Source organism: Mastigoproctus giganteus, chromosome 7 (genome assembly GCF_048544385.1).
Source record: "Mastigoproctus giganteus isolate SK-2022 chromosome 7, ASM4854438v1, whole genome shotgun sequence".
NCBI lineage: Eukaryota > Metazoa > Arthropoda > Arachnida > Uropygi > Thelyphonidae > Mastigoproctus > Mastigoproctus giganteus.
The window spans coordinates 68,106,900-68,134,444 of NC_143581.1; the positions used below are offsets into that span (position 1 = coordinate 68,106,900).

Sequence of the window (27,545 nt, forward strand, 5' to 3'; positions counted from 1 at the left end):
AAGTTGTTTCAACTCAATTTAAGTTATTGAATTAGTTTTCAAATATTCATATAGATAATATAATAATAAATAAAACACAGTAGTAAATATAAAATGGTTAATAACCACCATAAATAACGGACCATTTCTATTTTGAGTTGACGTAATTCTCACGAGATGAGGGGCTGAATCTAATTTGAATAAATATCCTCGCTTTTTTGAAAAACCACCTCTTTGCTTTTGCCGACATACACACATACATACCACTGGTAGAATTACGAACAGTTCCTTAAAAGCACTGAGCTGCCTGTACCCAAATATTGCACGATCTTCTGCTTGAAGCAGACCTTCATACACCCAATATTTATAAAGGAAATCTCCTCCCTTCTCCCACTCAGAGAAGCACTTCCCATTGAGTCACACTACGGACATTTTGCATCGAAAATAAAAAGTTATTTCACAATCACGTATTCAAATAGGGACAGGTGTTTTAATAACTGAATTTAAATATTAAAAAGGAGAATGTAATGTAGAGTATTTTATCTTTCTCTGCACTCTTCACACACGTGTCTTCATGATGACAGTGCAGCGTTTTCGCTTCTTGTCACTCACTCATTTGAAGAGTTGCAGGTTTTAATCTTGTTAGAAACTCCAGGAATTCTTAAAAGCCCCTTGGTCAATCAGGATTGTTGGAAGTCGATTTCATACAGAGGGAACAGGGTTTCATACGTGGGTTATTCCGGGTTTTCCAGCCCGGAAAACGTGCAAATCCACACGCGATAAAGATCACGTCTACGCTACCCAAAAAAGTGTACATCCCAGTGATAACTGTGGCGCTAGAATATTTACTGGTTGCCAATACAGTTACAAAGAAGCTGTAAACTGTTTTGGCCACCTTGGCTCTGTATCGGATTAAAAAAGAATTTTAATAGCTGCACGGAAATGGATTCCTTTTTTGGATGTGATTGTTTCAGAAATATGATCCGATATTTTCAAATCTGTCAGAAATTTTTAAGATGGGAATCTTGTTATTGATTTCGATAGAGAGTAATTGATGAATCTCAAGAATACATCGGGAAAGGTTTCTGATCAAGAAACCTTGCCCAATGTATTAAAAACATTCGGCGGTACAGTTTATTGTTGGTACAGTTTAAATTCGGATTTCACTGTACATAATTTAGAGCAAGACAAAGTTCATTCTTCAAAAGGATCTAAATGTCTTTTATTCAAATTGATACAACTATAATACCGTTCCAGAAAGACCCTTTAAGGTCTTTCAGAAAGCATTAAGCCAGAGTTTCTGTTTTGCTTTATCACGTCTGATGGAATTTATTTAAGTGACAAGCTGAGTGCGTTCTCTGATTCACTTCTTAAATTTTTCGGAAGCATAAAAATAACTTTCCATTCCAAAAAGACCTTTAGCCAATAAGTCTAGCTTTTCCATTACCATCAAGCAGCCAAGGCCATTTCTAAAACAACCAAACTCAAATCTTATTGTTCATTGATTGACCTACCTGAAAGTTTAACTATGGTCTTTCTATCATCAAAGTTTTCAGGAGTTGGTTTTATAAGGTCAGTGAATGAATTGTTTAATTCTACAGTCCAGTAGAGTTCTATTTTACTGTAGAATTCTATTCGATTCTGGTTATCCAATGTTGATTAACAAGAAATGGAGTGCTTCAAGGATTCTAGTTCATGATTTACTGCGAATGAAACAGAAATTTTCGTCTTACTCAATTTTTAATTAATGGACGACTGTAGCAGTTCTTATGGACGAGTATTTGCCACGAAAAGGGTCAAGTTGTTGGACAAAGACATAAAAGATCCTTCTTCTTTACAATTTCTAACTCTACATGAGAACGGACTCAACCAGAGGCCTTACTACTTCGGTAGTGAGGCATAACATATTATTATCATGACAGCGATACTATTTCTGCACGATAAGAAGATTCTTTATTAACTTAAAGCTAATATATCAGTGATTCCCTACATAGATGCCCACAGAAATCTTACATGAAAATGACACAAACAGACTCCATCCGTAGTCAGATAGAGGCTAAAGAGATAATACATAAAAAAAGTAAACGGTGACAGCCATCCAGAAAACGTTCGGCAGATAATAGCCAACTTTCCCACTATTAAGATCCAACTGTGGCTGAAACTAGGCCACACAGTGAAAAAAGTCTTTTCCTTTAGAAAGAAAAGTACCCACAATGGCGCAAAGACAATAATTTAAGACGAACAAGTATTAACAACCTCAGGGGGGCTTTGAGCATTGTGAAAAGGTGCTGCATTGGTAATTTCCTGGCACCCCTAATCCACCGTGGCCTAAATGTTCACGTAATCGATGTTTGACCGAACAGAGATGTAGGGAAGCCTTGATTTTTATCACTTGAGTTATGTGGAATGTGAGCAGGTACCCAAAAATATGAAGAGAGGAGAGACTCAGATGATATAGAGCTACTGGAACCAACTGATCTCCTTCTTTAGGATCAACTTTCCACAGCATACCAGGAGTTGGTTTTATAAGGTCAGTGAATGAATTGTTTAATTCTACAGTCCAGTAGAGTTCTATTTTACTGTAGAATTCTATTCGATTCTGGTTATCCAATGTTGATTAACAAGAAATGGAGTGCTTCAAGGATTCTAGTTCATGATTTACTGCGAATGAAACAGAAATTTTCGTCTTACTCAATTTTACGCAGCCTGGATTCGAACCTTATCTTGCTTTCCAAGATAAGGTTCGAATCCAGGATTATCCCCAAACAGTATTAGTTGGAGCCAGCAGATTTCTTTTTTAAAGCCTGCTGTAGTGATGAGATATTATGTCGACATCGTCTCATTGGTAGCAAGAATGCCAATGTGAAAAAAATCATTCATGCATGGCACGCATATGATATATTGTGATTTTCTCATTGGATGTCAATTGCTAATTAATTTAGATTTATTTGCTTTTTATACTACCATGGTTTGGTGTGGGCGTCTTATCCCGGTCGGTTTTACTTTTATGGCCCACCAAAGGCTATGACTTCATCCATCTGCAATGCGTTAGGGCAATAGTTAACAACTCGTTGCACAAGTGAGTGACCTCGAAGATCAAATTTGGAAATGTGTCGTGCAATAGTGTCTTAAAGCGGAAATGTGAATAAACTTAGTTACTAATTCAATACTTAGAAAAAGTTTGTTAAAAAAAATGCATTTATTTCATATTTTGAAGTAAGGTACCAAACGTTTCCTCTGTCATCCACCTCAAATAAACAGCACTGATCCCAAAGTGTTTATCTCTCATAGTGTGATTTTATTTGCTTTTTAACACTACGATACACTACAGTAATTTCTTTTAATGTTGCTGATTAAATCCAATTTATTAATAAATACCATAATCCTTCACGATATGTACAAAAAAATGTTCTATTTGCTAGACGAAAAATCCGATTTTGCTGGAGAAAAGCTAAGGTATCCTCGTCTGGGACGGACTAACTCTGCCACGTTATGAAAAAGGATTCCAATTGAGGCCTTTTCCATCCAGTGTGGGAGGGCAGCGATAATATCCATCGTGCCACCCGAGAGGGCCTTTATGGGATTAAGGAACAGTCATCTTTCTCTCGACAGTCGTATTTACAAAGGAATAAGCAAAATATCAGATTCCTTATTTGTAATGAATTAGTCTTTCGTGCTAAAAAAAATTAAAAACAAATTCGAATTTCTTTCTTTTTTTTTTTCTTTCCTCTCAAAAAGAAACAACGCCAGGCTTGTACTGTTCAAGGTGAACCATGAAGCGAACCCATTGTTGTAATGGAACCGAACAGCTGTGATATATGTCTTTATGGTATAATGAATTCTATTGGGTAATACGATCCTCACTAAAACTTCCAAAAGAAGAAATCTATCTTTTCAATTTACACTTGTACAAAGCATAGTGAAAACTCAGTCGAAACTAGCTTGGAATTACGCTATTCGGAAGACAATATTTATTTAGAATACAGAATGAACATAAACAAAAGTAAACTGTATTTATCAAAGCAAAAAACCTTATCGGATATTTGAGTTTCTGAAAAAAAAAATTATGAAAACTATGTTACATTAAAACAATTTTTCTAAAATTTAAATTTTTTTGCTGTATATGTGTATTACTTTGCAGTTCACGTATTGTATTTTCTGTTCCTGTAGATAAATTCAAGTGTAGTGCTCTTCATTGAGCAGAAGTATGTTATGGAGTGTGATGAAATAACTAAGGAAGAAAGATACAAACAAAAATTAGCCTAAAGGTCTCCTGCAGTAGCTAGAGACAAGGCACTTCATTTTGAAACCAAAAAGGAGTAAGTCAAGATCTATCCTAGGAATAGAACGTTTCCAGTGAGAAAAAAAAAGGCGCGCTTGGGAAAATCCACCTTGAGAAGATAGAAAGAAAACTTGAGAACGAGACCTGTGAGAGAGGAACAGAGCTAATCATAGTAAATTTAGTATCAGCATTTAGTGCTGGCAATGCAAGAAAGCAAGCTTATACATCGTCAATCTAAAAAGCACGACACCTATTCATTCCCTCCAATGGTCTAGTTCTGCCTTGAATTTATTTAAGCTATCAACTTCCACAACAACGGATGGAAGTTTGTTTCAGCAACCAACCAATCGCTGGCTAAAGGCAAACTTCCTCTCATCTATACTACAACCGTCTTTCGTCAATTTGAATTTGTGCCCTCTCGTGTGTAGTCTGAGCAAGCGGAAGAATTCCATCGGCATTGAGCGTGCTCAATCCATTCAAGGCCTTATACACCTCAATCAGATCACCTCGCAGGTGCCTAGTCTTCAGATGTTTCAAATTGCAAAACTGAAGCCTTCCTTGGTAAGAGCAGCCCTTTGTACCACCAACCAACCTCGGTGTCCTTCTATATACCAATTCCAGCAGCTCTACATCCTTCCTAAAATGAGGCCTCCAGACCTGTATGTAGTGCTCAAGATGTGGCCGGTCTTATACAATGGAATAATCACCTACTTATCCCTACTAGCAAATTCCTGTATATCATTGACAAAACCCCATGCGCTGCCCTGGCAGCCTGTCTGCAATGCTCAGAGACCAATATTCTTCTTCTGGCTAATTCCCAAAGTCTAATACTGGTCTGTTGTTGGTATAAATTACAATAAATAGGCTGAATGAGTATTGAGCTTTTGTCAATTTACAATATTATGATTAATTTGCGAGTGGTACATGGTCTCTGTAGCTCCATGGCTGTATTGTCGTGCAATCACCCTAACTGAAGATTTTATCGCTTAATTTGATTTATTAAGTCACAAACAACTGTTAGTATCATACTAGCGACATCTATCGGTTGTTTTCGTTACGTTTGCTTTATAATTTAAGCAACAATTATGGTTGTTGCCGATCACGATAGTTCTGGAACTAGGGGGAAGGCAACCCCCTCTATTTCTGGCCTTATCTGCAAGCGTTTCTTTAGGATCAGTGTTATGTATATTAATAGTATTCGTTTATCAATCAAGTTTACAGCGATAATAGTTGTAGACTCGCTTTTGGGGCGATAAAAGTTTCAGAAGTTCATACCACTCGGACGTACTTCTGTAGTACTCGTGCTCTGCGACAGATTCTGTTTCCACGTTCGTCCTTAAATCGTGGAGACCAAAATCGGTGATTCGAAGGACCCATCTACTAGTTATGATGCAATTTGAAGACTTCAGATTTCCATGGACTTTCAGCTCACTATCGTGCAGGAAGATCATTCCCTAACAAATGAAAAAAAGAAAATTTAAATAAAAAATATAATAAAATTGATATTTCAGCTTATTATTTTTTAAATATATATATATATATATATATATATATATATATATAGAATTTTAAAATAATATATTTCATGCGAAATTTACTAAAGTATTTAATTAATTTAATTTAAATTTGTTAATATTTAAATTAAATTTATTAATATTCAAATTAACCATAATTTAATCATTATTCAATTTTATTGAATTAAATTTGGTAATTTTATTTGAACTATAAAATATATTTTATTCTTAGATTAAGTCCGTGCGGTTTATTAAAAATACAACAAATAAAAGTTTAAACTGCCTATCTAATTTAAAACAGTGATTAAAAGAATTACAGCAATAATTTGGCCTGTTATAAATTACTATTATTCGCGATCATGGAATTATTTTATGTTTTCGAATTATTCGGGATTTAATTTCACCAGATAGTTAGGAATTTGGAAATAATATGAATTTTACAACGTGATTAATTCGAAAAATAAAAATTAAAAGAAATCTTGTAATATTTTTCCCAGTTCAACAAACGCATTGTTTAGAAAATTAGAAAATTGTTGGTGCTGTTCAGTAGAGGGCGCCAGGAAGCAATGCTGCCATTTTAAAGGAAGTATTTTCTAAAATATAATAATTTGTGTCATATTTTTAGAGACTGCGCGCGTAATTTATTTATTTATATATAAATATTAAAATAAATGTTTGGAATAACATTTAATTAAAAGACATTATTTAGTCTGTATGTAGAACTAGGGTTTTTATTTACCTTCTCATATTTCTGACTAGTAGTTAATTATGGTTACTTTGGAAACATCGAATTCATGAAAGTTTAAAGAACTTACTTTGATGAGATCAAATACCAAAGAGGCAGTGAACATGCTATCCAGTCTGAGGTCATCGTTCTCCAAAATATCCTATAGAAAAAGAAAATCTCATTAGAGATAAAGTAATCAATATGTGTGCTTAAAATGGATTTTAAACATTAAAAACACGCGCACCAACACAGACGAATAGCATTATTTTTCTAAATGAATTATACCAATTATTCAGTTGTGAGTAACCAGTGTTGTAGAGTACGTACTAGTAGTGTCAAACTGATATTGAAGAGACTCTACAGATCAGTTTGCTTTTTTTTGCCGAATTAACTGATTTTAATTTATGGTGAAGTCCATAAGAATTCCATTGCTACTGTTCGATATTTTTCAGGAAAAATATCCAACTTAAAGAGTATCAAATCGTATTTTATACTCTTGAATATGCTGAAACCATTACAAGTAAACGCTGGTAGAGGGAGATTTTAGCAAACTGTAAATGTCGAAGAACAAATACTTAGTGCTCTATAAGTGCTCTGTGCTTCATACTTTGGATATAGTTCTGTTCATGTAATGTGCATGGTGGACATTACATGAACAGAACTATATCCATTTCACAGTATGCCTGCATAAGGATTATTCTCACAAGAAATGAACAAATGCAGGAAATTCTGTCATTGGCTCATTTTGAAATGTATAATTTCTCAGACATGTTCTGGTTACAGGTGAAACATGTTTTACAAGAAATGGAATTCTCAACTTAAAACGCTCATAGTTGAGCTGAAGATAACTCATATACGATTGTCACTACTACTCATTACAGCGTACTTTTTTTCTTTAATTTTTAGTATGGTGTTCTTGGGGATAATGTTATTGGTCCTTATTATTTCACCAGCAAGGATTTCAGAAATGGCGTATCAACGTTTTCCGCTCAATGTTTGTGGTTAACTATTGGAAGATCTACTCCTGTTTCAAAGCTTTTTGAATAACGACAGTCTCCCCCCCCCCCTTCAAGTAGCCCTGATTGCTGGGAAACTATGCAATCAATGAAGATCTGACAATTCTGATGAAATAGTCCTACAATATGAAATGCATGAAATTGTAGCAAAAGTTATTTAAACTCAAATAAATTTAGAACGAAAACTTCGGGCAAAATTACGGCTTTATAGCTTTCGTGTATTCGAAACTTTTGCTCTAAATATACCTGAGTACATATTTTTCTGGATATTACAGATTGTTTGATTCTAACGTCATTAAACAGTGTATTATGCGTTCTGGCTGTAAACTATTATTATTCTTATTAGGAAACAGACACTAGCCAGTTGCTCGCGACCTAGCAGCTATTATGATTCATCGGACTCATCAGTCCAGTGACTCTAATAGCCTAGCTCATTTTTATTGGTTCCAAATTATTGGTAGCCTCAGAGTTTGGAAACCCCCCCCTTCTAAGGGCAAATATACTTTGTGCTGTCATATAACATATACGAGTAAAAAAAAAATAAATGATGGCGTATTAACATCCTCTTCTATCGATCTCCTGACCTTTATTAAACCTTGAGAAATATTTCTATTGTCACAATCTCTGCTTAGCACCCCCATTCTGTCTCGATGTGAACTAATTCCGGGGTCAATAACCTCTGACTTGCAAGATGAATGACACAAACTATTCTGGACTTTACGCATGAGTACGCAACTTTTAAGAGGTCCTCCTGAGATAATGGTAGACCACACTTCACATGAACTTATGTCTTGCAACGCGACTCCTTTCTGAGACCTCATTTATCCCAAGTGATCGTGCATTCGAAGCATGTATGCAGTCATCACTTGAACACACCTGATCTGATTTCTGAGTAGATATCTCATTGTAATGTCAGATTTGCTGATAGCCTCAATAATGTGCTGTATCTCTTTTGCTTGTCCATTGAACTACGCAAGCATGTACATCAAAAGTTAAGACAGTACTCTATAGATATGTACTGATTTCCATTTTAATTAGACATTGTAACGTTGGTATAATAAATGGCAAGCAATAAGGAACTATACTCCCGCTTTAAGCAACCTAGGCAGAGATATGTTTCACTCCATCACGTATAACATAGGAAATAGTAATCATTTACAATTTGTGAGTCTCTCTCTCGAGTTTACTCTTACAGAATATGTTAATGGCTTTGTATTGAGGCAATAAATACCATTCTGTTAATTATGTGTTACAATAAATAAATATATAAAGTTTCCAGTTATGGAATAAATTGATCTACAATTCCAGAACGTATCTCACCTGTAGACTGCCCTTGGAACAATATTCTGTCACGAGATATATACAGCCTACGTCACAACAAGCGCCAATAAACTGGTTGATGTTGTCATGATGAATATCCCTTAACTGGTGCAAAAGAAAAAGCCGGAATTAACTTCCTTTTAATACAAAATTCAACACTTAACCAATTAATATTTTTAAAAAAATAGAGAAATGCAATCAACTTGTATTTGACAGAGAATAAAACGAAATATATACCGATAAATGTTATTATAAAATTTAATATATTTACCAGTTTTATTTCTTTTTTGGTTTTCCTTGGAATGTCTACAAATTTCTTGCCAAATCTCAATGGCTTCACAGCGACCATTGTACTCTTGTAGAAAGATGTCTGTGTGAATATCTGTGGAAGGAACTTTGATTCAACAGACACTTGACTCATTAGACTCATCTAGAAATAAAACAAAATAATATGGCTCAAATATCAAGACCAGACTAACTCAGTGAATGAAATGAAGAAGCCTATTTTTCTACAGAATTACACCGAAAATTTTGAATAACAGTGAACAATCATTAACTTCTTTGCAATTTTTAAATTTAAAATGTTTATCTTTTACAATATTTAGGCCTTCGATTTTATTTTGTTTTTTTAAGAATGAAAACGGAGAATAAAAAGTTGACTCTTTAGCAATTCATTACTTCGAGAATTACTCTCCCTCTATAAATAATGAACCACTTTATTAAGACACATTTACAGGAAAAACTGAGGGGTTCGTAAAAAAGAAAAAATATATTTTTAAAATACGATCCACTTTCTTTCTACTTAATAAAGAAGATGAACTCGTCTTGGTGAAAGGTTTGGTCTTAATGATCTCAAGCCAGTGCTGTTTATGTCCCAAATAATATAAACTTCAAGTAGATCCTAGGAAGTAAGATTGTCTAATTTTTATTATAATTTGACAAGGGTAATCATTCTGGAATTTTTCGATTATCAGGAAAAGTTATCCGATGATCTATTTGATTTTAGTGTATAATGTGTTGTTTTATTCATCAGTGCTAGTCACTGCATTTGAGATTAACGCAATGACTGCCAAGAAAGCCTCGAGGATCCAGTTTTCTGTGATGATCAGAACTAGCTATGAAATCTCGCGCAATAACCCTAGTTCAAGGTATGTAAAGTATAATAAAGTGAGGCAAGGTGAACTGTAGTTTGGTGATATCAGTATAGTATAAATTGTAATGTAAACGATGGAAAACGTGGGCTACCTTCCTGTTTCATTCCAGTTATCAAGCGATACCTTTATCACACCATCCGATTTATCTATAGCAGATGGAAGATTTAATAGTTTAAATGTGATATTTAAACGGATTTGATTATAATCACACACAACAGATTTTACTGTATGAGTTTTAACTTTTACCTTGCTAGCTGAGTGGATGATTCCTCTGGAATTAGCATTATGCAAATCTTCAATATTGATTCTCCACAAGAGACCAGCTATTTCTTGCTCGTACTTCCAGTTCCTGTAACAAATATTCAGACGTTACTGGAGTAAACAAACATTTTACGTTGTCTTTTAACCCAAACTGTTCACGAATACTTAAAATCCATGCAAAGTTTGTTCGATACAAGTGAGCTATCTACTCGTATATCCAATTTAAGTGATGGCTGATTAATTGTCCATTTCGGCGACTAATCACACTTAATAACGAGAGGCCCGCGCTTATAGGCAATCGGAATACGATACTGTTATTTGCCAGTCAGCAATCCGGTAAGGAACACTTACACGTCAAGCGAATATTGCATTTCATGTTCGTGTTATATCTGGCAATTTGTTACATCGCTATTTGATCCTGAAGGACATTAATCAAATCGCTTAGTCAAGGAGGACGTCTATAAGACGCAAGATAGTGTGCAAATTCAGTCGTATGCGAAGAAAAGTTCAATTATTTTCATTAAGAACACAAAACTTCCATTGAAAAATGAGATACTGTTTAATCAGCGAATATTGGAGTGGATTATAATAAGGAAAAATAATAAAACGTTTTAGTCAGATATCTGAGAGGGCGCTTCTTGACTTGCTGCGCAGTTTCAATCATTGTTAGCTAATTTTAAATAATGTACGTACTGTACTACGTTTAAATATTTATATGGTAATCGAAAATTCTAAATATATATATATTTGTACTTTTAGTTTGTTTGCCTACCTTTTAAAAAGAAAACTATCTTTTATTTGGCATAAATCGAGTAATTTTTTTTAAATGTTTTACATTCTATTGAAATCTTTCTTAAATTTAATAGAATTATTCAAAATTCGGATAACAATTTGGCTCAGTTTATAAGTTCTAATTACAAGATAAATGAATTTTAATTTTTTTAATCGTACTTTCCACTTTTGTTGGTCCGTTTTGCTCAATCTACAAATTGGGGGACGTGAGTCTCTTGTCGAAAATTTAAAATATGTCATAAAAGTAGAACTTCGTCGAAGTTTCCAAGGACACGACTAGACAAGATGTACACTTACAAATTTATTAAGTATTCATTTTTTTTTCTTTTTTGCCATTTTCAAAGGTTGTTAGTTACAAGAATAGAATCAACTTAAACATAATTTATTTTTTTCTCCTGTTTTATTCATTCCATCCGGAATTTTTCATAAAAATAACGAAATCTGATGAAGGATCTGTCAAACAACATATATTCATTCTCTCATAAAACTGTTTTGGTGGCTATAAAAATAGTATTTTTAGTATTCATAAATTTCGTATTTCTGTATTTTAACACATCTTTAATAGGTTCATAGTCATGTTTCTTTTGTCGAAGATTTATTGGTTTCCCTCTCCCCACTTCCCCTAAATCTTATAGCCGATTCTCTAAGAGACATGTCACAATACTAATGCTATTCAGTAAAAGATTTATTTTTTCCCATTTCTACACTTAGATTGGATGTATTTTGAGAAAGGGTCTGCCAAGGACCTTTTGGTGAGTCGGACGACCTTATGCCAAGTGCTAATGTAAAATACATAAGGTGCAAAATGCCATAATGATAAATAATTTAATGTAATTGTGAAGTAATAAGTAATGTAATGATATAATGAAAACGCTGTTGAATGACTTCCCACTCCAATTCAATTAATCAGTTCATGGCAACATCCTTGCCTCAAACCGACTTTATATTCTGTTACACAGATCGAAAATTTAAAGTTATTTTAAAACTAAAACAGTAATTATGTCAAAGATGCCTTAAGCTACGGAATTCTAGTGATATTAGGTCATCTAAACCTTATTTAAATTTATAATCGAATTTAAAGCAGTTTAAAAATTAAAATCTTTTCCATTTTTGAATTTCAAGTTTCTTTAGAAGGAAAATAGCTACTTTATAGCTCTGACACATCATGTTTTGTGAAGATATATTCAAATTACTGAGCTTCTTCAGTATATCAGTTAAATAGTTCAAACTTTTATGCTGGTTTACTCCTAGGAAATCAACTACTAAAAGAAATCGAACTCAATTTCGTCTTTCAACTACGATTCCCTGAAGTACCTTTTGAGGCGAAATCCAGCTTATTTCCACACGGAACATCCTCTAATCTCATTCAATCATCTAAAAGATGTTCTCTGATCCGTGGATTTTGAGAAATTAACTGGCACCATTTCTTGTAAAACTTTTATTTTCAAGAAAATGCATTTTTTCAAGCAAATGCTGCTCTATGAATAATTCAATGTACAAACTTCAAATTTAGCACAACTTGAAGGACCTTTGAAGGGCTTTCTTTTTCTTATTAACGCACAAACCCTATCTAAGCAAAAGCTGTATTTATTTCATCTTACTCTCTGTTTTAAATAGGAATTTTAACAGTGAAAACATTTTTTCTCATTCATTTATAAATTTGGACTTTTATATCAACTGTACCTTTATAAATTGTATGGGCCATGATGCTGTGGCACGTGAAATACAGATTATTTTTAATACATTCGCATACTTCTCACCCATATATTTATAGCTACAGGAAGAACTAAAATTTCATCTATGATCTATGAGAGCAACCTTTTTTTTTTTGGCTAAGGGCCACATTATAAACTAACATTATTAAACGAGACATGGAAGTTACATTTTAACTTCGAAATTTTATTAACCATTATTGAAAGATATATCGAATAATTATGCCAAATTTGGCACGATTTTTAATTTATATTCATTTTGAAAAATTTGGCTCTTAATCGGGAAAATTAAAGCGAAGGTTTATCACCGTATCTTTTTCTAAAAAACTGATTTTTAGGTTACTTCTACCTTGAAAAAAAACTTTCTCAAACTTATTTTTTTGCTAATAAGTAATTTTTTGCAAAACACAAAAGTTTCATACTTTAAATTTAGCCTTAAGAACGAACACTATCGAATAGCAATAAGCTTGAAAGAGAAGTCGTGTCTCTGGAAATCTTTAAACAGGAACTTGGAACTCCTTTTCCGACTTCTTAACTTTCTTAGCACACTTTTGACTTCAACCAAGATTTTACAGCGTTAATATTGGAGAGCGAATCAAATTACCAGAAAACAGCCGTGACTTCTACAGGCGTAACTTTATTTAAGATGGTTCGATTTTATCAAACGTTGGGCTAAGCAGCTGGTTTTATCTTTCAAGGTACACAGACCAGCACCAGGATTTCTCCACAGCTTAGCTAATATAAATCAGCACAGTACGTGGCAGTTGTATCATATACTCTATATTATCTGCAGTTTAATAGAGTCTAATTTCTCCTATATGTAAAGAAGATTCTCCTTGGTAGCTTAGTCCCCACCATATGCTTGAAGAGGTCTCATTTGACTCCCTTCTACCACGAGGAATCCTTTAGATCTTTTCAGTAGGAGGAAGTAGAGTTCCCATGAGTTATTCCCGGTTTTTTAGCCTGCAAACATTCCACGACCTCCATAGTTGCGCATGAAGTTTACTCTAATTGATATTGATAACGGATGTAAACTCCAGCGCCCCCTAGTATCATAAATATAAATTAGTCTGTCGTAAAATTAGCACAGCTGACGTATATCGGTTATGAGTCCTCCATAAGAAGAAAAAGCAGCTCCTTTGTGTGCGTTTCTTTGAAGTAACAAAGCAAACTGTAAGATAATCACTCCGCCTATCACTAATGGACTATCACACGTGCTTTATATCTGGAGTAGAGGCCTTAAGAACGGGGGATTTGAGCTAAGGTAGCGTTCTAGACTCGCAGAAGATGCTTAGTCCATCGGAGAAGAGTAGGCTTACGCTTGTTAGCAGACATGCGGCTTGATAGTATCCATAAAACTGTCCCATCTTATCTCAACTAGCACTGTTTGAGACGTGGTCTGATGTCGTAAACCAGTAGTTCTCAGTAACAATGAGGTTGTTGATAGCCATTGCTTCCGATAAGAATGCAAGGCCAGAATTCGCTTACGTGAGGAACTTCTACAGACACAAAAAAATCCTTGAATATAAATGCGTCTATACAGTGGAAACCCAGACTTAGAAAATAATCGCAAGCAATTTTGGTAGCTGAGTATTGATGTTTTTATGCTGACTACAACATTAGGAGGATAAACATCTAAACTCATACCATTAAAATAGGTTGTTGGGTGATTGTTCCTTCAGCTCATTACATCTCCAATCTGAAAGCACCTCTTTATGGCTAATAAATAGGAAGGGGGGTAGAGTGTAATTAGCGAGAGGTTATTGGCATGGATAATAGATGAAGATGGTTTAAATGCTCAGAATTTTAAAGAATTAATTTTAATATTCTTAATGTTTTGGTGTTCCGGGTTTCGGCAACTTTTCAGTGGAGGTTCTGGACTTAGAAGCAACAAGAAAATACTAAATATAAACATTCGTTTACGTGGAAACTCCAAGTGAGCAGTTCACTAAGTAATCAAACTTTTCAGACCTCATCAGACGTGCGAAATAAAAGCACCCCATCAGAGTATTCTAAGACAGTATCCTTCCCCGAGTGTACTATAAATTGATTTTTATTAGTTAGTAAACACACGATCTAAATGGGGGGAATTTTATAGTCTGATTGAAGAGAATGGTGGAATATAGGAATCCTGAGAGAATTCACTCTCATCAGAATAACATAAGTAGTCCCATGGTTACTGAGGTGATTTCAGTGCTTTTAACATTGGAATTACCTTAGTGACGACCTCTGAAAATCAGATAACTTCGTGTAAGCTTTAGGTATTGTATATATTTGTCCCTTAAAATTGGTCATTGATTTTTGGATTTCTTAAACCAAACCATATTTGTTTTTCTGCGTTTAAGAAATACAGATTTAGTTTTATTGAGCTAATAGCAGTTGTAGATATTAACGAATGTTAAGCACGCATTACTCCTTAGGATTCCCCAAAATGAGGTCCTTTTTTTTTGGGCCATTCAGAGGAACATTAAAATCACCGAGATCAGTAATGCCACATCGTGAGTTTGAATTCTGGTGCATGGATCGTTACGAACTCCAAGTTTCTTCAGAAAATCCATTAATAAAAAGGATATAAATATAAAATTAGTAATATTAAAATATGTAAATTTATACACAATTAAGTTATATCCCATTTTTAATATATAGGGTATTTGTAAGGTCTTTGACTTGAATGGTTAACGTCTGAATAAGACATGACAAAAGAGAAGGGTTCTATTTATCGGTAACAGCAACTCAGGTTCGCTAACTGCGCTTCATAAAAAGGTTAAATGTCAACTTCTGATACTGTTCTTGGAAGGAGATCCTTTTTCAATGTTCGAATGAGTTCGCTAGACACCTAATTTAGAATCTGTAAGTCATGCAACGTATTGGACTTTTTTTTCTGTAAATTCTAATAAATATTCAGGTTGTTTAGGTTGATTTCATAACCATCCTGTATATTGATAAACGGAAATACATGAAACTATTATTCTCGTATATATATATATAAGAGTTTTGGATAGAAAACCATTAAATCTTAAATATATTTCAAATTTATTCAGTTAACAACTCTGGCTTAATGGATACTTACCTATAAATTATTGAAACTAAAAAGGCTACTATTATAAGGACACAAGAGAGCGTTCCAGCTGCATATTCCCTTCTTCGATCTAAGAGGAAGAAAAGTACAGAATGAGGTAGATGTATTAAAATCCGTAATTTATACACACTCATGCCAATGGGAATATAAAATTATTAAGGTTGGAAAAAAGAGAAGGGTGGGATGGAAGGACTAAGTTAATCCTAATTAGCATTCATTTAACGAGACAGAGTAATTAATTATAAATTTATGGACATTAGATTCCAATATTAGCTAATTAAGAACGTGGTATATATATTGACTAGCGTTACATTTGAATGAAAAAGATTAATTCTGTACTTCAATCGGAACTATTTTATCACTCATGAACTGGATGTTGGAAATAGTTTCAGAATTGTTTATTTCGGTTTTAATAAAGAATCTGACTTGGTCTCTCATGAGAGTTTACTGTATAAGATGGAGCAAATCGGGATCAAGGGTAAGATTTAAAGATGGATCGCAGAATGGCTGCAAGGCATGAGGCAGATGGTCGCAATTAATGGTTACCCCTCACATTGGCCAAACATTAGAAGTGGAGTATCCCAAGGATCCGTCTGGGACCACTGTCTTTTCCGATTTTCATAAAAGACTTCTACAAATCGATGTGATGTCAAAATTTGAAGATTTTGTCAATATATTAGGAGAGTGGCTAATGATCATGGTCAAGCAGCGTTCCTTCAGGAAGACTTGAATAGGCTTAGTGGATGGACAGAAAAGTGGCGAATTTCCATTAATGCAGAAATATGTAGGGTCTTATACTTAGGTACTATCAACTTCATAATAAGTATTACATTTGGTGGGGTTGAATTAAAAACAGTAGAGGGGTTTTATTAATGGAACAAGTTACTCCCGTGGGTAGTTGAGGCTGAAAACTTGGGGAAATTCAAGGTCATCTCAATAATTAGCTAAGTGAGGAAAAAAACACAAGTTTCATTATTATTTTTTTTTACTTTATATATATATATTTCTCTTTTATTTATATTATTAATTTTGATATATTTTTATTAATTATTTTTTCTTGGCTAGTACAACAAAAACTTGTTTCCTTGCATTATGTGGGTAATACTAACCCAAAACAACCACACTACTCACCAAATTTAATCAATCACAAACCTAAAATTCCAGAAAATCAAAATTCAAGATCTTCAGAAATGCAAAACAAATCTGTGTGCTTTGGCTTCAACAGTTTCCATAAGGACAAGAAACTCAAAGAAGTCAACGAACCAGGAGCAGACAGGTCATTGTCAGTAAACGTGAGACAGTGTCGCTGACAGAAATTCTGCTTGGTAAATCATACGCTAATAAGGTAATTCATTATGACATTGATTGGGATACATCTCATCTTGTCTTCATAAAATCTGGTTTCATTAAGATCTTATGGAAAACTACCATTTAAGTGATGGTAGTTGGGCAATAAGAGAAGAGAGTGAATTAATTCCATTCTTAATCGATGTGTCCACCCTGTTCTTGGACTTCCATAGAGTACATCTCCCGTTACAAGATTTAAACCAGGCAGAGGATTTTCATTTTATAACAACTCCACAAAATCTAAGCAATATTGTTTGCAATGCATCAACAGTGCTGGTTCGCTAGAAGGTCTTCACATGAAATTCGAATGATACCATACACAGAGAAATAAAAATTAATTGTAAATTAAAATTTCAATTTCAAATAAATACTGAGAGCTCATTGCAGGTTCGGATCTGGTGGAAAAGGAACTGCATGATAAAAATATTTGTTTTCAATGTTAAACTTCCAGGGAAATTCCTTTAAAAAATCTCCACCCCCCCTATCAATGGGGAATCCCCTAGAATCCCGAAGCCTTTCACTACTCGAGTGAAGTCCCTATTTTTGCTACTGCCTATCTTTATGCCATTGTAGGAATAAAGAATTTATTATAATGTTTTCATTAAACAAACAGAAAAATGTTTATCATCACCAACCGCCATCCTTCCGTGGAAAAAAGAAACTGCATATGCTTAGTCCAAATAAAGATGCCACCATCTTTACTTGGACTAATTTTAATTCTTATATACCTTATTTATTTAATATTTTCTCTAAATACACATTTTCTGTTTGCAAAAGTCATTAGAGAGAGATTCTGAAAGCAACATGTCTCATAGAAATTTTTCTTTCATTTCTAAGAGATTTTGTTTTCTTAGCCAGCAAATATCATTGTCAAGCTTTTTATTATCAGTGTAAAGAGAGATTTTGTCTGCAGCTCAGTTCTTTATACAAGTAGAACACTAAGTGTACTCCCATAATATGAGATATCGGTTTCTGCTGCAGTGCCAAGGTTAGCATTTCGTTCTGTAACTGCCAGTTCAACCAATAACAGTGGAGCAAAATTAATGAAAACAGAGCAATAAATCACTCACTACTCTCCATGCCCTACACGCGATATGTATGTGTGTGTGTTACCGAGAGAGAGAGAGAGAGAGAGAGAGAGAGAGAGAGAGAGAGAGAGAGAGAGAGAGAGAGACTGTTACTGAAATATTTACCTTTCTTTTCACAACCCAATCCATCATATCCGCATATGGGCTCATCAAGGGGAGGAATAAACTCATTATGAACGTCACTGTCCAGTTCAAATATCTAAAAGAAGAAAACTAAGTTGATTTTGAACATTACATAAACTCAATAAGAATTACATAAAGATAAATAATTCCAATTAAAAAGCCAAGTTATTTTTTTTCTTTTTTAGAGAGAAGAGAGTTGTTGGGTTTGCTGTCGTTTTCTGGATGAAAAATCACAGTTTCGGAGATTTAAAAAAACACGCTGTCCTCGCCTGACTAACTCAGCCACGTTGTGAAAAAGAACCATAAAAATTTCTCGCGTCATTAAGGGAATTCGAACTCAGATCTTTTCCATTCGGTGTAGGGAGGGCTGTGATTATACCAACTGTTCTAGCAAAGAGGGCAGAGAAAGGAGAAAGAAAGACACCGTATAGTGAAATATATTTTTTGGATAGCAAGATCACTTATAATTAGGAATTTGTATCGATTATACGTAGACTGATTTATTTATTTTGGAACGAGTATAGTGTGAATCCAGCCTCAATGCGCTGAATGAAGTACTCAATATTCTTGTTCATTTATTTATTTTTTCTCTTAGAATACAATAAATCGCATTCATATAAAGTTCTACGAAAGTTAAAGCGATCGCATGAAATTATATTCTCCCGGTTTTTCATCCAGCAAAACAGACAGACCACCCAAAAATCAACAAACAAACAATGAAATTAGGATTTAAAATCTCTTTTAAATTTAACTAAATTTTTAAATTAAATTTAATGTCTTTCTTAAACCCAGCCGCTGTTCTTTTGCTGCACATATTCATCCTCCTTTTTAATGTAATTGTTTTTATTTGCACTGAGCAGGAACATCTATAGAAATTTATTCCAAGATATGAGTGCTTCTGTCTAATTATCATAAATTATTTCACGCTTCGCATCACCCAAAAAAAGGTTCAAGATTGTAGATTGTTTAGATTGTAGGGTATGCCTAAATGTGGTTTTTATCCAGATTTTATTACACATCGATGAAGTTTGATGATAATCCGTTGTCTTTTTCATCCAAACATTGTAACGAAATGATGATGTAGATTTAAAAGCAGTACTTCAGCTAGAAATGATGAACATTAAACGTTACTTACTGGGAACCTTAAGTGAATTGGTGAAAGAGAAAGAAAATAATAGGAATTAATTCAACAATGTCCATTCCAAAGGATATATCCTGGAAAATGGTGCAATCAATATCTTGTCATCAAAGGTTGTAATTTCCATTTCATTTCAATGGTAATAACAGTACTGTACTAGGACAGCTTCTCGCATTACAAGAACAATTCCTCAAAGATTATCGTCTGGCAGATCGAGAGGAGGGCAACCCGTAACCATCTAGAAAGGATAGCTATTATATCCGAACCAGCGATGGTTTTTGAAAACTATACAAATCCAAAACAAAGTTTCCTTCAAAATTTCGCTCATTCTGCTCTTTTGCTGCGAGCAGCACGATCATCTTGACCCCAGTAACGCTGAAGAAGTCGAGCGCATCCGTAATTTCCGGCTACACTCGCAGCTCCTGGTACTCCATATGTTTGTTTACATCTTGTTCCATATATTAATAATAACAGGAGATTCGTAAACACCTAAGACAACGGTTTTGAAATATGATTGGCCGCTGGCAATCTCTTGACATGACCTCTAATACAAGAAGTTCTGCGTCCAAAACCCTGAAAGATTTTCCCCAGTTTCTACTTTTTCCCCTCTTGAACATGGTTTCGTCGAGTTAGTTCCGATATTTTTGAAGAACCGAGTTTATTTTTAAGACATTTATAAGATGCCATATACTGATTATTGAGTTGACAAATAATCAGCAAACTTTGAAAGTTTCCCCAAGCTTCTTTTATTGATTTCGATAATTATTTTACCCGTTCTTATATGATTTTATTCATTTTAATCTATTATTTATTAATTAAATACGTATATTAGAGTTTTTCTCGGTTATTTGGCTATTACAAGAATCTTGATGTCCAAGGCTTTTTGGATTATATTCTTTGCTAATATTTTTGAAATTCACTGTATATTACAAAGATGACAGACACAAATAACGTACATCTTCTTTAGTTATGAAGTTAACACAAAAGAATGTAACCCACTGCTTTCTCATTTTCATCAGAGAGCTTCCAGATAACTTTAATTAATCAAAAAATAAATGCGGGCATTTGCTCATTTACATAAATTTCTATTAATAATTCTTGTACATTCTGCATGTCACGAGAGCTTGCTCAGCATCTGGAAAATCAACATCCTGGTCAAAAAAAAAAAAAAAAGAAAGATAATTTTCATTTTCAGAGACCCTTTCTCTACTTAAACCTTAATTAAAAATAGTAAATATGCAATGCCTTACGACCAGATATATCATGGAACTCCATGCTTTAACCAGTTCCAATTTATTACACATATTTTTGGATCGATTGACTTAATTCTTCGATATAGTCAGTGACCATCTACAGAGTGGATGTAAGGTACTTAATATTCTAGAAGAGCTGAAGTAGCGTTAACACACCCCTCACCAAGTAGATCTGAACAAAATACAAATAGGAGAGTATCTTGACGCACCTACCAAATCGTGTATTGTGTCATCATAACGGAAGCTTCCTATGGGCAGCATGGAATGTGATAGGTTTAAATTTCCCTTGAAGGTTAAGTTGTCGGGAACAGGTAACTTTGCCAGGACTGTGTAGTTTCCTTCAATTTCTCCGTCTTCGTTAATCTGCATCCATGCTCCAGTGATACCTTAAGGAGGAAAGAGACGAATAAATAAATGGAAGGTTATGCAGAAATTATGATGTTGGTCTGATTAGATTTTTATGAATTATTTTTGTCTCCTCGGTATCCATGAATTTATCCATAACATTGTAGACTGATGAAAACTATGAGACTGAAAATCCAGTCGATTTTCACTCTCTTAATGGGTTTATTGAGGTTAAACATATATTAATAAGTTTAACCTCAATTTAACCTCAAACATATATTAAACATATGAGGTTAAAGAATATGAATCTTTAATGGGTTTATTGAGGTTAAAGAATATGAATCTTTAATGGGTTTATGAGGTTAAAGAATATGAATCTTTAATGGGTTTATGAGGTTAAAGAATATGAATCTTTAATGGGTTTATTAAGGTTAAAGAATATGAATCTTTAATGGGTTTATGAGGTTAAAGAATATGAATCTTTAATGGGTTTATTGAGGTTAAAGAATATGAATCTTTAATGGGTTTATTGAGGTTAAAGAATATGAATCTTTAATGGGTTTATTAAGGTTAAAGAATATGAATCTTTAATGGGTTTATGAGGTTAAAGAATATGAATCTTTAATGGGTTTATGAGGTTAAAGAATATGAATCTTTAATGGGTTTATTAAGGTTAAAGAATATGAATCTTTAATGGGTTTATGAGGTTAAAGAATATGAATCTTTAATGGGTTTATGAGGTTAAAGAATATGAATCTTTAATGGGTTTATGAGGTTAAAGAATATGAATCTTTAATGGGTTTATTGAGGTTAAAGAATATGAATCTTTAATGGGTTTATTGAGGTTAAAGAACATGAATCTTAACATGATACTCACTCTTGTATCTTTTCTTATTTTTGATGTGTCGAATAATAAGACTTCCATTTATGGCACTTTCCCCTTTACGTAGAATGGCATCTAAAGCTTCAGCGTACAGCATCACAGCATCGTAGAGGTAGGCAGCATAGACAGTGATGTACTTGGAAAGGCAAAACACAAGAAGTAATAAGTTATTCATGATCGTGTTGGGAAAATTCATTAACATTAAAATTAAAATTATTAACATTAACATTATTATTAAAATAACATTAAAATTAGACGAACAATAACATTGTTCGTCTAATGTGATGGTGGCCCACACAAGAATGTATTTTCAGTCTGTTTGGATGGCTGACCAAGATGAAAGCTCTTAAAAATTAGGAAACTTCAAGCAACTTGAATCACAACAAATTTTAATGATGTTCTGATTCTCAATCTCAAAAAAAAAAAAAAAAAAACACCAACCCGCTTTGTCAATGGAATACGAAATGATAAACCAAAATTTCAAATTGAAATTTTCCGTCTGTCTGCTTTTCCCCATTTAGAAGCAAAAGAAATTTCATTTCTTATTCCGAATTTAGCCTGAAGATAAACAGCCTTACCATACATATGCTATTCGTGATGAAAGGTACAGCGCAAGGCTAGCTGAAAGACTTTCAAACAGAATAAAAAGAACAGGGCAGAGAGAAAAAAGAACAGGTTGGTTTGGTGGCTGTGTGTGCTTTCGCGGAATCCTACTAACTGTAAAGAGCTGCCTGTTCTTCTGCAACTCTCGCCATTACAAGAATTTCAAAAGAACATTTTCTTCTCAATTCTAAATTAGTGCAAAGTCAAGTTTCGAAGAGTTTCCCTCAACTCAGAGAAATAAAAATGTTAAAAATGTTAAAATGTTAATTGATTGACCTCCAAATTCTTCTGACCTAAATCTAGTTGAACACCTGTGGTACGTTTTGAACGGAAACGTATGAACGCACTACAGTTATCTATTGTGATATTGTGGAAAGCCTTGCAGGCAGCATGGTTGCAGATCCCTATGGACGTCTTCAGATACGTAGTGAAGTCAATGCCTAGACGAATAGTGGCTGTTATCCATGCGAACGGTGGCCAAACACGGCATTAGGTAGGTGGTCATAATTCAGTGATTACTGAGCGTAATTGCCTCCAGAAATACCTAGAACACTAGTTCCAGGATAACTGGATACAAAAGACTAAATAGAATATTCTTATTATATAAAAAGACAGTTATGAAGATCGATTGTGAAAGTGAAATTCATAATTTGAATTAACTCATGGATAGTCAACGTAGTGGACATAATCTTCACCCATCTGTCTTCCTTATCTCTAATAGCATTTTCAACACAGTGAATCTGCGCGTTCCAACAATCTAAGGTTTTTCATTCCTTCAAATATGTACAAAAAATTCCGTTTATACCCAGGAACGTATGCACAAGCGTGCTCTTTGGGAACAAATAAACAACCAAATGTACACACGTGTGGCACACATCTCTGCTCCTCGTTTTAATTAATCACGCCTGGAAGGTGAGAAGATAATCACTCGAAGAAAGTGCATCTCCGGCGTAACCTTTAACGCCTGGCAATTTGCACTCTCGCCGCCTCAAGGGTAGAAATTACTCGACGTTTTTGCCAACGAAATTAGCGAAGAAACCTCGCAGTTCATCCGGCTTTGCTGAAGGCTTATTTCTTTCATGAAAAGAGCTGCCTCGTTCCCTCTCTCAAGGCGAGATCAACCGAGAATCGTAAGAGGTAGCCGAATTGAAAATTAATTCCCGTGTTTAACCCAAGAAATTAATTTCTCTTACACTTCTCTTCGTTTTGCTTTATTAAGATGAACGGTTTCTTGTGTCATTATTCGCTTATAATTTGAGTCTCGAATGCACAACGTTGCTTACGAGGAGCCAAAAATGAATTTAAGAAAATAAATGACAAAATAATGGTTTCTTGTACTAAAACTACGTGGATGTATACTAGCAGAACTTCCTTCAATTTGCCACTAATGGCTTAAGCAAACGGAGTTAGCAAAGACGTAGGATGACATCTTTTTTTAACTTAGACGAGAGCAATCTCTTATGGAGAATTATAGCCAGGAGCTGTCTTGGCATTGAACTGTCAATAAACAACACAACCCTATGGCCATTGTAGATTTAAGAGTCATGGTCTTTTAATAAAGAGATCAGGCATCTTAAATTTTGCCTTATTTCTTGCCCGATACCTCCGATTTAAGAATGCGTAAAATTCAAATAATGGAAACTCTTCAGTACCACCGCTAAGGAGGATAAATAGCCCAACATTAATCCATATATTGCCCTCAAATCAATGACCGGTCCTGATAGAAGGAGTCAGATTTTTTTGTTTCTGAAAACTGCGATTACTCTAATTCATATTTTGGAAATAGAAATTCGAGTTTCTGGAACGAAAACCATGGAACCTTGTGATATCACTCGATCTGCACAAACCACATTATAAACGTTCCAGTAGATTCCAAATTATAAATAATCCTTCAGCAAATTGAGTACTGTATTTTGCGGACACCATACGCTGAAGCCCCAGATGCTTCAGCTCTAATTATAAACAACCAACACCACCAAATTCATCAAAGTCACAAAAGTAGAGTGATTCACTTAACTGATATTGCCAGATAAAATGGACAGAGAATAGGTGAAATTTTAGTGGTTCCTTGCCCTAATATGACCATAGGGTAGATGAACTATACAAATACAAGAAGGTGAACTAACTCGCAGTTCTTTTGTCTTTCAGAAAGAAGGCTACTGAGGATCTGCGAGCGTCATAGATAACTTTAACAGAAGCGCATTGGGAAAAAAGGATCTTACGACAAGGAAATCAAAAACGAAGCTTGCTATTGGAAATGGAAAGGATCCACCCCCATCGTCAGATGCTGAATCCATCGTTAGAATCTCCTGTAGCATCCTCGGACCACATCACTCATGCTGAACTACTGGCTCTCTGGGTTCCTCTGGACAAACAATGAAGTTTACTGATAGTGACCAGGACAAAGATTGTTCGACCTCTCTGGATCTATTCTTGTTCAATCAGAAGCAATCCTGAATGTGTGGTTGTATTCAAGCAATTTATTCCTGACGTAACCTTCGTATAGATTGATGTATCTTGTTTTCAGAGTGTCCTATGATATTATTAGGTTCTTTTAAGAGGAATGGTTAATGAACTGAGTGCTGTGGAAATTGAACCAAATGGAAATGAGCATAAACCTCGTTTAAAGTTAAAAATAATCTTAAAAGCCACGTACGTGTTTGAATATTAAAAGATACGTTATTATACAAGATATTTCGGCCTGCAGTGTTCAAACTCCCTCATTAATCAAGCACATAATTCAATATTAAGTGGTTAATTTAAATACTTACTACTTTGAATTCCATATCCGAAATGAAACGGAAGGGAGGTTTTTTGTTGAATTCTCGTACTTTGTCCTCGAAAGTAGTATAATCGTGACCTTTGGGAGGACTGGGGACAACTACCAGAAGAGAACTAATACGTGATATGGCACTTTCCAATTTTTTCCCCTTTGTATGTTCTTTTCCTAGAAGGTAGAAAACAAACAGAATCTCTACACAGACTCGATAAACTAAAGTTTGCATTTATTTAAAATAAAAATGATTTAATTTATTACATTCCAGTGTTATCGTGTTGATTATAACTGAGGGTAATAAGTTTGGGAAAGTTTTGCAACCTACTCACTCCAGAAGTATTTGTACGACTCCGATTCAAAGTAACTATCCGTTTCCACATAAATAACGAGGTACTCCTTTTTCCACAATAGACCTCGAGCTTCCAATGCCAACATCATGTCTACCAAGGTGGTTGTAGGTCCGAAGAAAACGTAAACTGAAATCAGAAAGAAACTCGATGTTGAAAGATGTTAGATTCCATTTTTAAAGTTATATTGATTCTATTTTTATCTTAAAATTCACTTTAATGTATACAAGTCTAGGATATATCGGATCCGCATGTCCTAGACTGTATATATTACACAGATAACCTCAGGAATTCAATGGGTTCCTGGATTTGTAAACCAGAAAGTTTGTATCAGGAAAAAGAATAAAGATCCGAGCGAAGAGCCTTGAGGGTCTTCGCGGGAATTAATATTTTAAAGTAAAAAAAACAATAGTAGGAAGGTTTAATAATTATTGAGGGAAAAATTGTTACTATAAATTAATTTTATAAATGTACAAAACAATGTCACATTTACTTTTATATTAATAAAATCATAAATGGCCCGGATCAAGCTCTCAGTCGAATTTACAGATGTATCCATCAATTAGCTTAGATTAGGGAGGATATTTAAGACATGCAAATATGTTAAAAATCAGGGGATAACTTCGAAAGGATTTCCTGATATTAACATCAGGCTAATATACAGTTTGATATGATCCGTTAATTATAATCAACCATCTTTCTAAATAGATTACCACTATGAATCTCAGATGAATGGACACTTAAAAAAAAAAGGCGCTCTTGTTATACTACGAACTGCTATGAGCCACAAGTTAATGAACCTTATTAGCAGCATCATTGAAGTACTGCCGGGAGCTGCTGGTTAATGAACATTGCAGCATGACCAACCAAATTTGCGGCGCTTGTTCGGAATTCGGACGACCTGACAAGCCATTGCCCATAACATTGAAAATCAATTTCGTATCCATCCACAAATTACAAGAATATTTTTTTCCGTCGTTAATTTCCAGTTTCCATTGTTAAACTTATCTGATGAAGACTGCGATAATATGCTATCGAAACGTTTAATAATGAAAAATGTAAAAAGAATATGCATAATGACGTTATTAATTAATAAACCGTTGATTCTCTTTGATATCGTTATTAATTAATAGAACCGGAGGAGAAAAGCCACGAGACCAACGCACAGTGCATTCTCCTGTCCACTCTAAGCAGTTTTACACGAAGCCGAGCGACACGCGAATGTCAAAACCCAATTTTCTGTTACCGTTAACAAATCCAATTAGGTCCGAACGAACCAGCTCTTGAAGCACGTCATTACTGCTTGCCTTGATTGTAATCACACTCTCCTTTCAGTTGACTTAATAGGAATGAAAACTGTACAACAAGTAACTTTTTCTGATGACATATAACGAGCTAAACATTTGGATCTTCTAAGTGGTTTAAAGACAAATCCGATAGAGAGAGAGGGTATTCTTACAGATTACGAGAACTTAAGCTGAATTATGATCGGGATAAGAGGATTTAGTTTCCTTAATTCACTGGGCTGGCTGAGCACTGTTCAGCTAAAAGTGCCTGGATACGAACTACTAAGTTACGAATTAGCATAAGTGGATTGTTGCGCCGTCTAGTGTTAAAATAGTTTCAACAATGGCTGTTTTAGAAATATTTTAAAAACTGTTGTCATTAATAAGCATCGGTATGATTCTGTGAATTCTTTACAGCCAATTACACGCGAATAAACCTTTAATTCTATAAACAGTGGAATGCACAATCATTATCAGGAAGACTAAAACGCAAGAAATAATGCGTTAAACAAGTTAGGGG

At 34.3% G+C, this 27,545-nt stretch overlaps 1 protein-coding gene across 1 annotated transcript in view; it reads right to left on the reverse strand.

Moving 5' to 3' along the window:
- The window catches only part of LOC150082981 (uncharacterized), a 196,191-nt gene that overhangs the window by 39,349 nt on the left and 129,297 nt on the right, over positions 1-27,545 (reverse strand). The window contains exons 16-27 of the mRNA XM_090378342.1: positions 25,722-25,868; positions 25,388-25,563; positions 22,008-22,149; positions 20,999-21,171; positions 18,377-18,470; positions 15,828-15,906; positions 10,239-10,341; positions 9,110-9,268; positions 8,839-8,943; positions 6,591-6,662; positions 5,550-5,715; positions 3,296-3,304 (exon numbers count right to left, since the gene is read on the reverse strand). Coding sequence (XP_090234468.1) covers positions 3,296-3,304; positions 5,550-5,715; positions 6,591-6,662; positions 8,839-8,943; positions 9,110-9,268; positions 10,239-10,341; positions 15,828-15,906; positions 18,377-18,470; positions 20,999-21,171; positions 22,008-22,149; positions 25,388-25,563; positions 25,722-25,868 — 1,425 coding nt within the window. The remainder of the gene's footprint in view (positions 1-3,295; positions 3,305-5,549; positions 5,716-6,590; positions 6,663-8,838; positions 8,944-9,109; positions 9,269-10,238; positions 10,342-15,827; positions 15,907-18,376; positions 18,471-20,998; positions 21,172-22,007; positions 22,150-25,387; positions 25,564-25,721; positions 25,869-27,545) is intronic.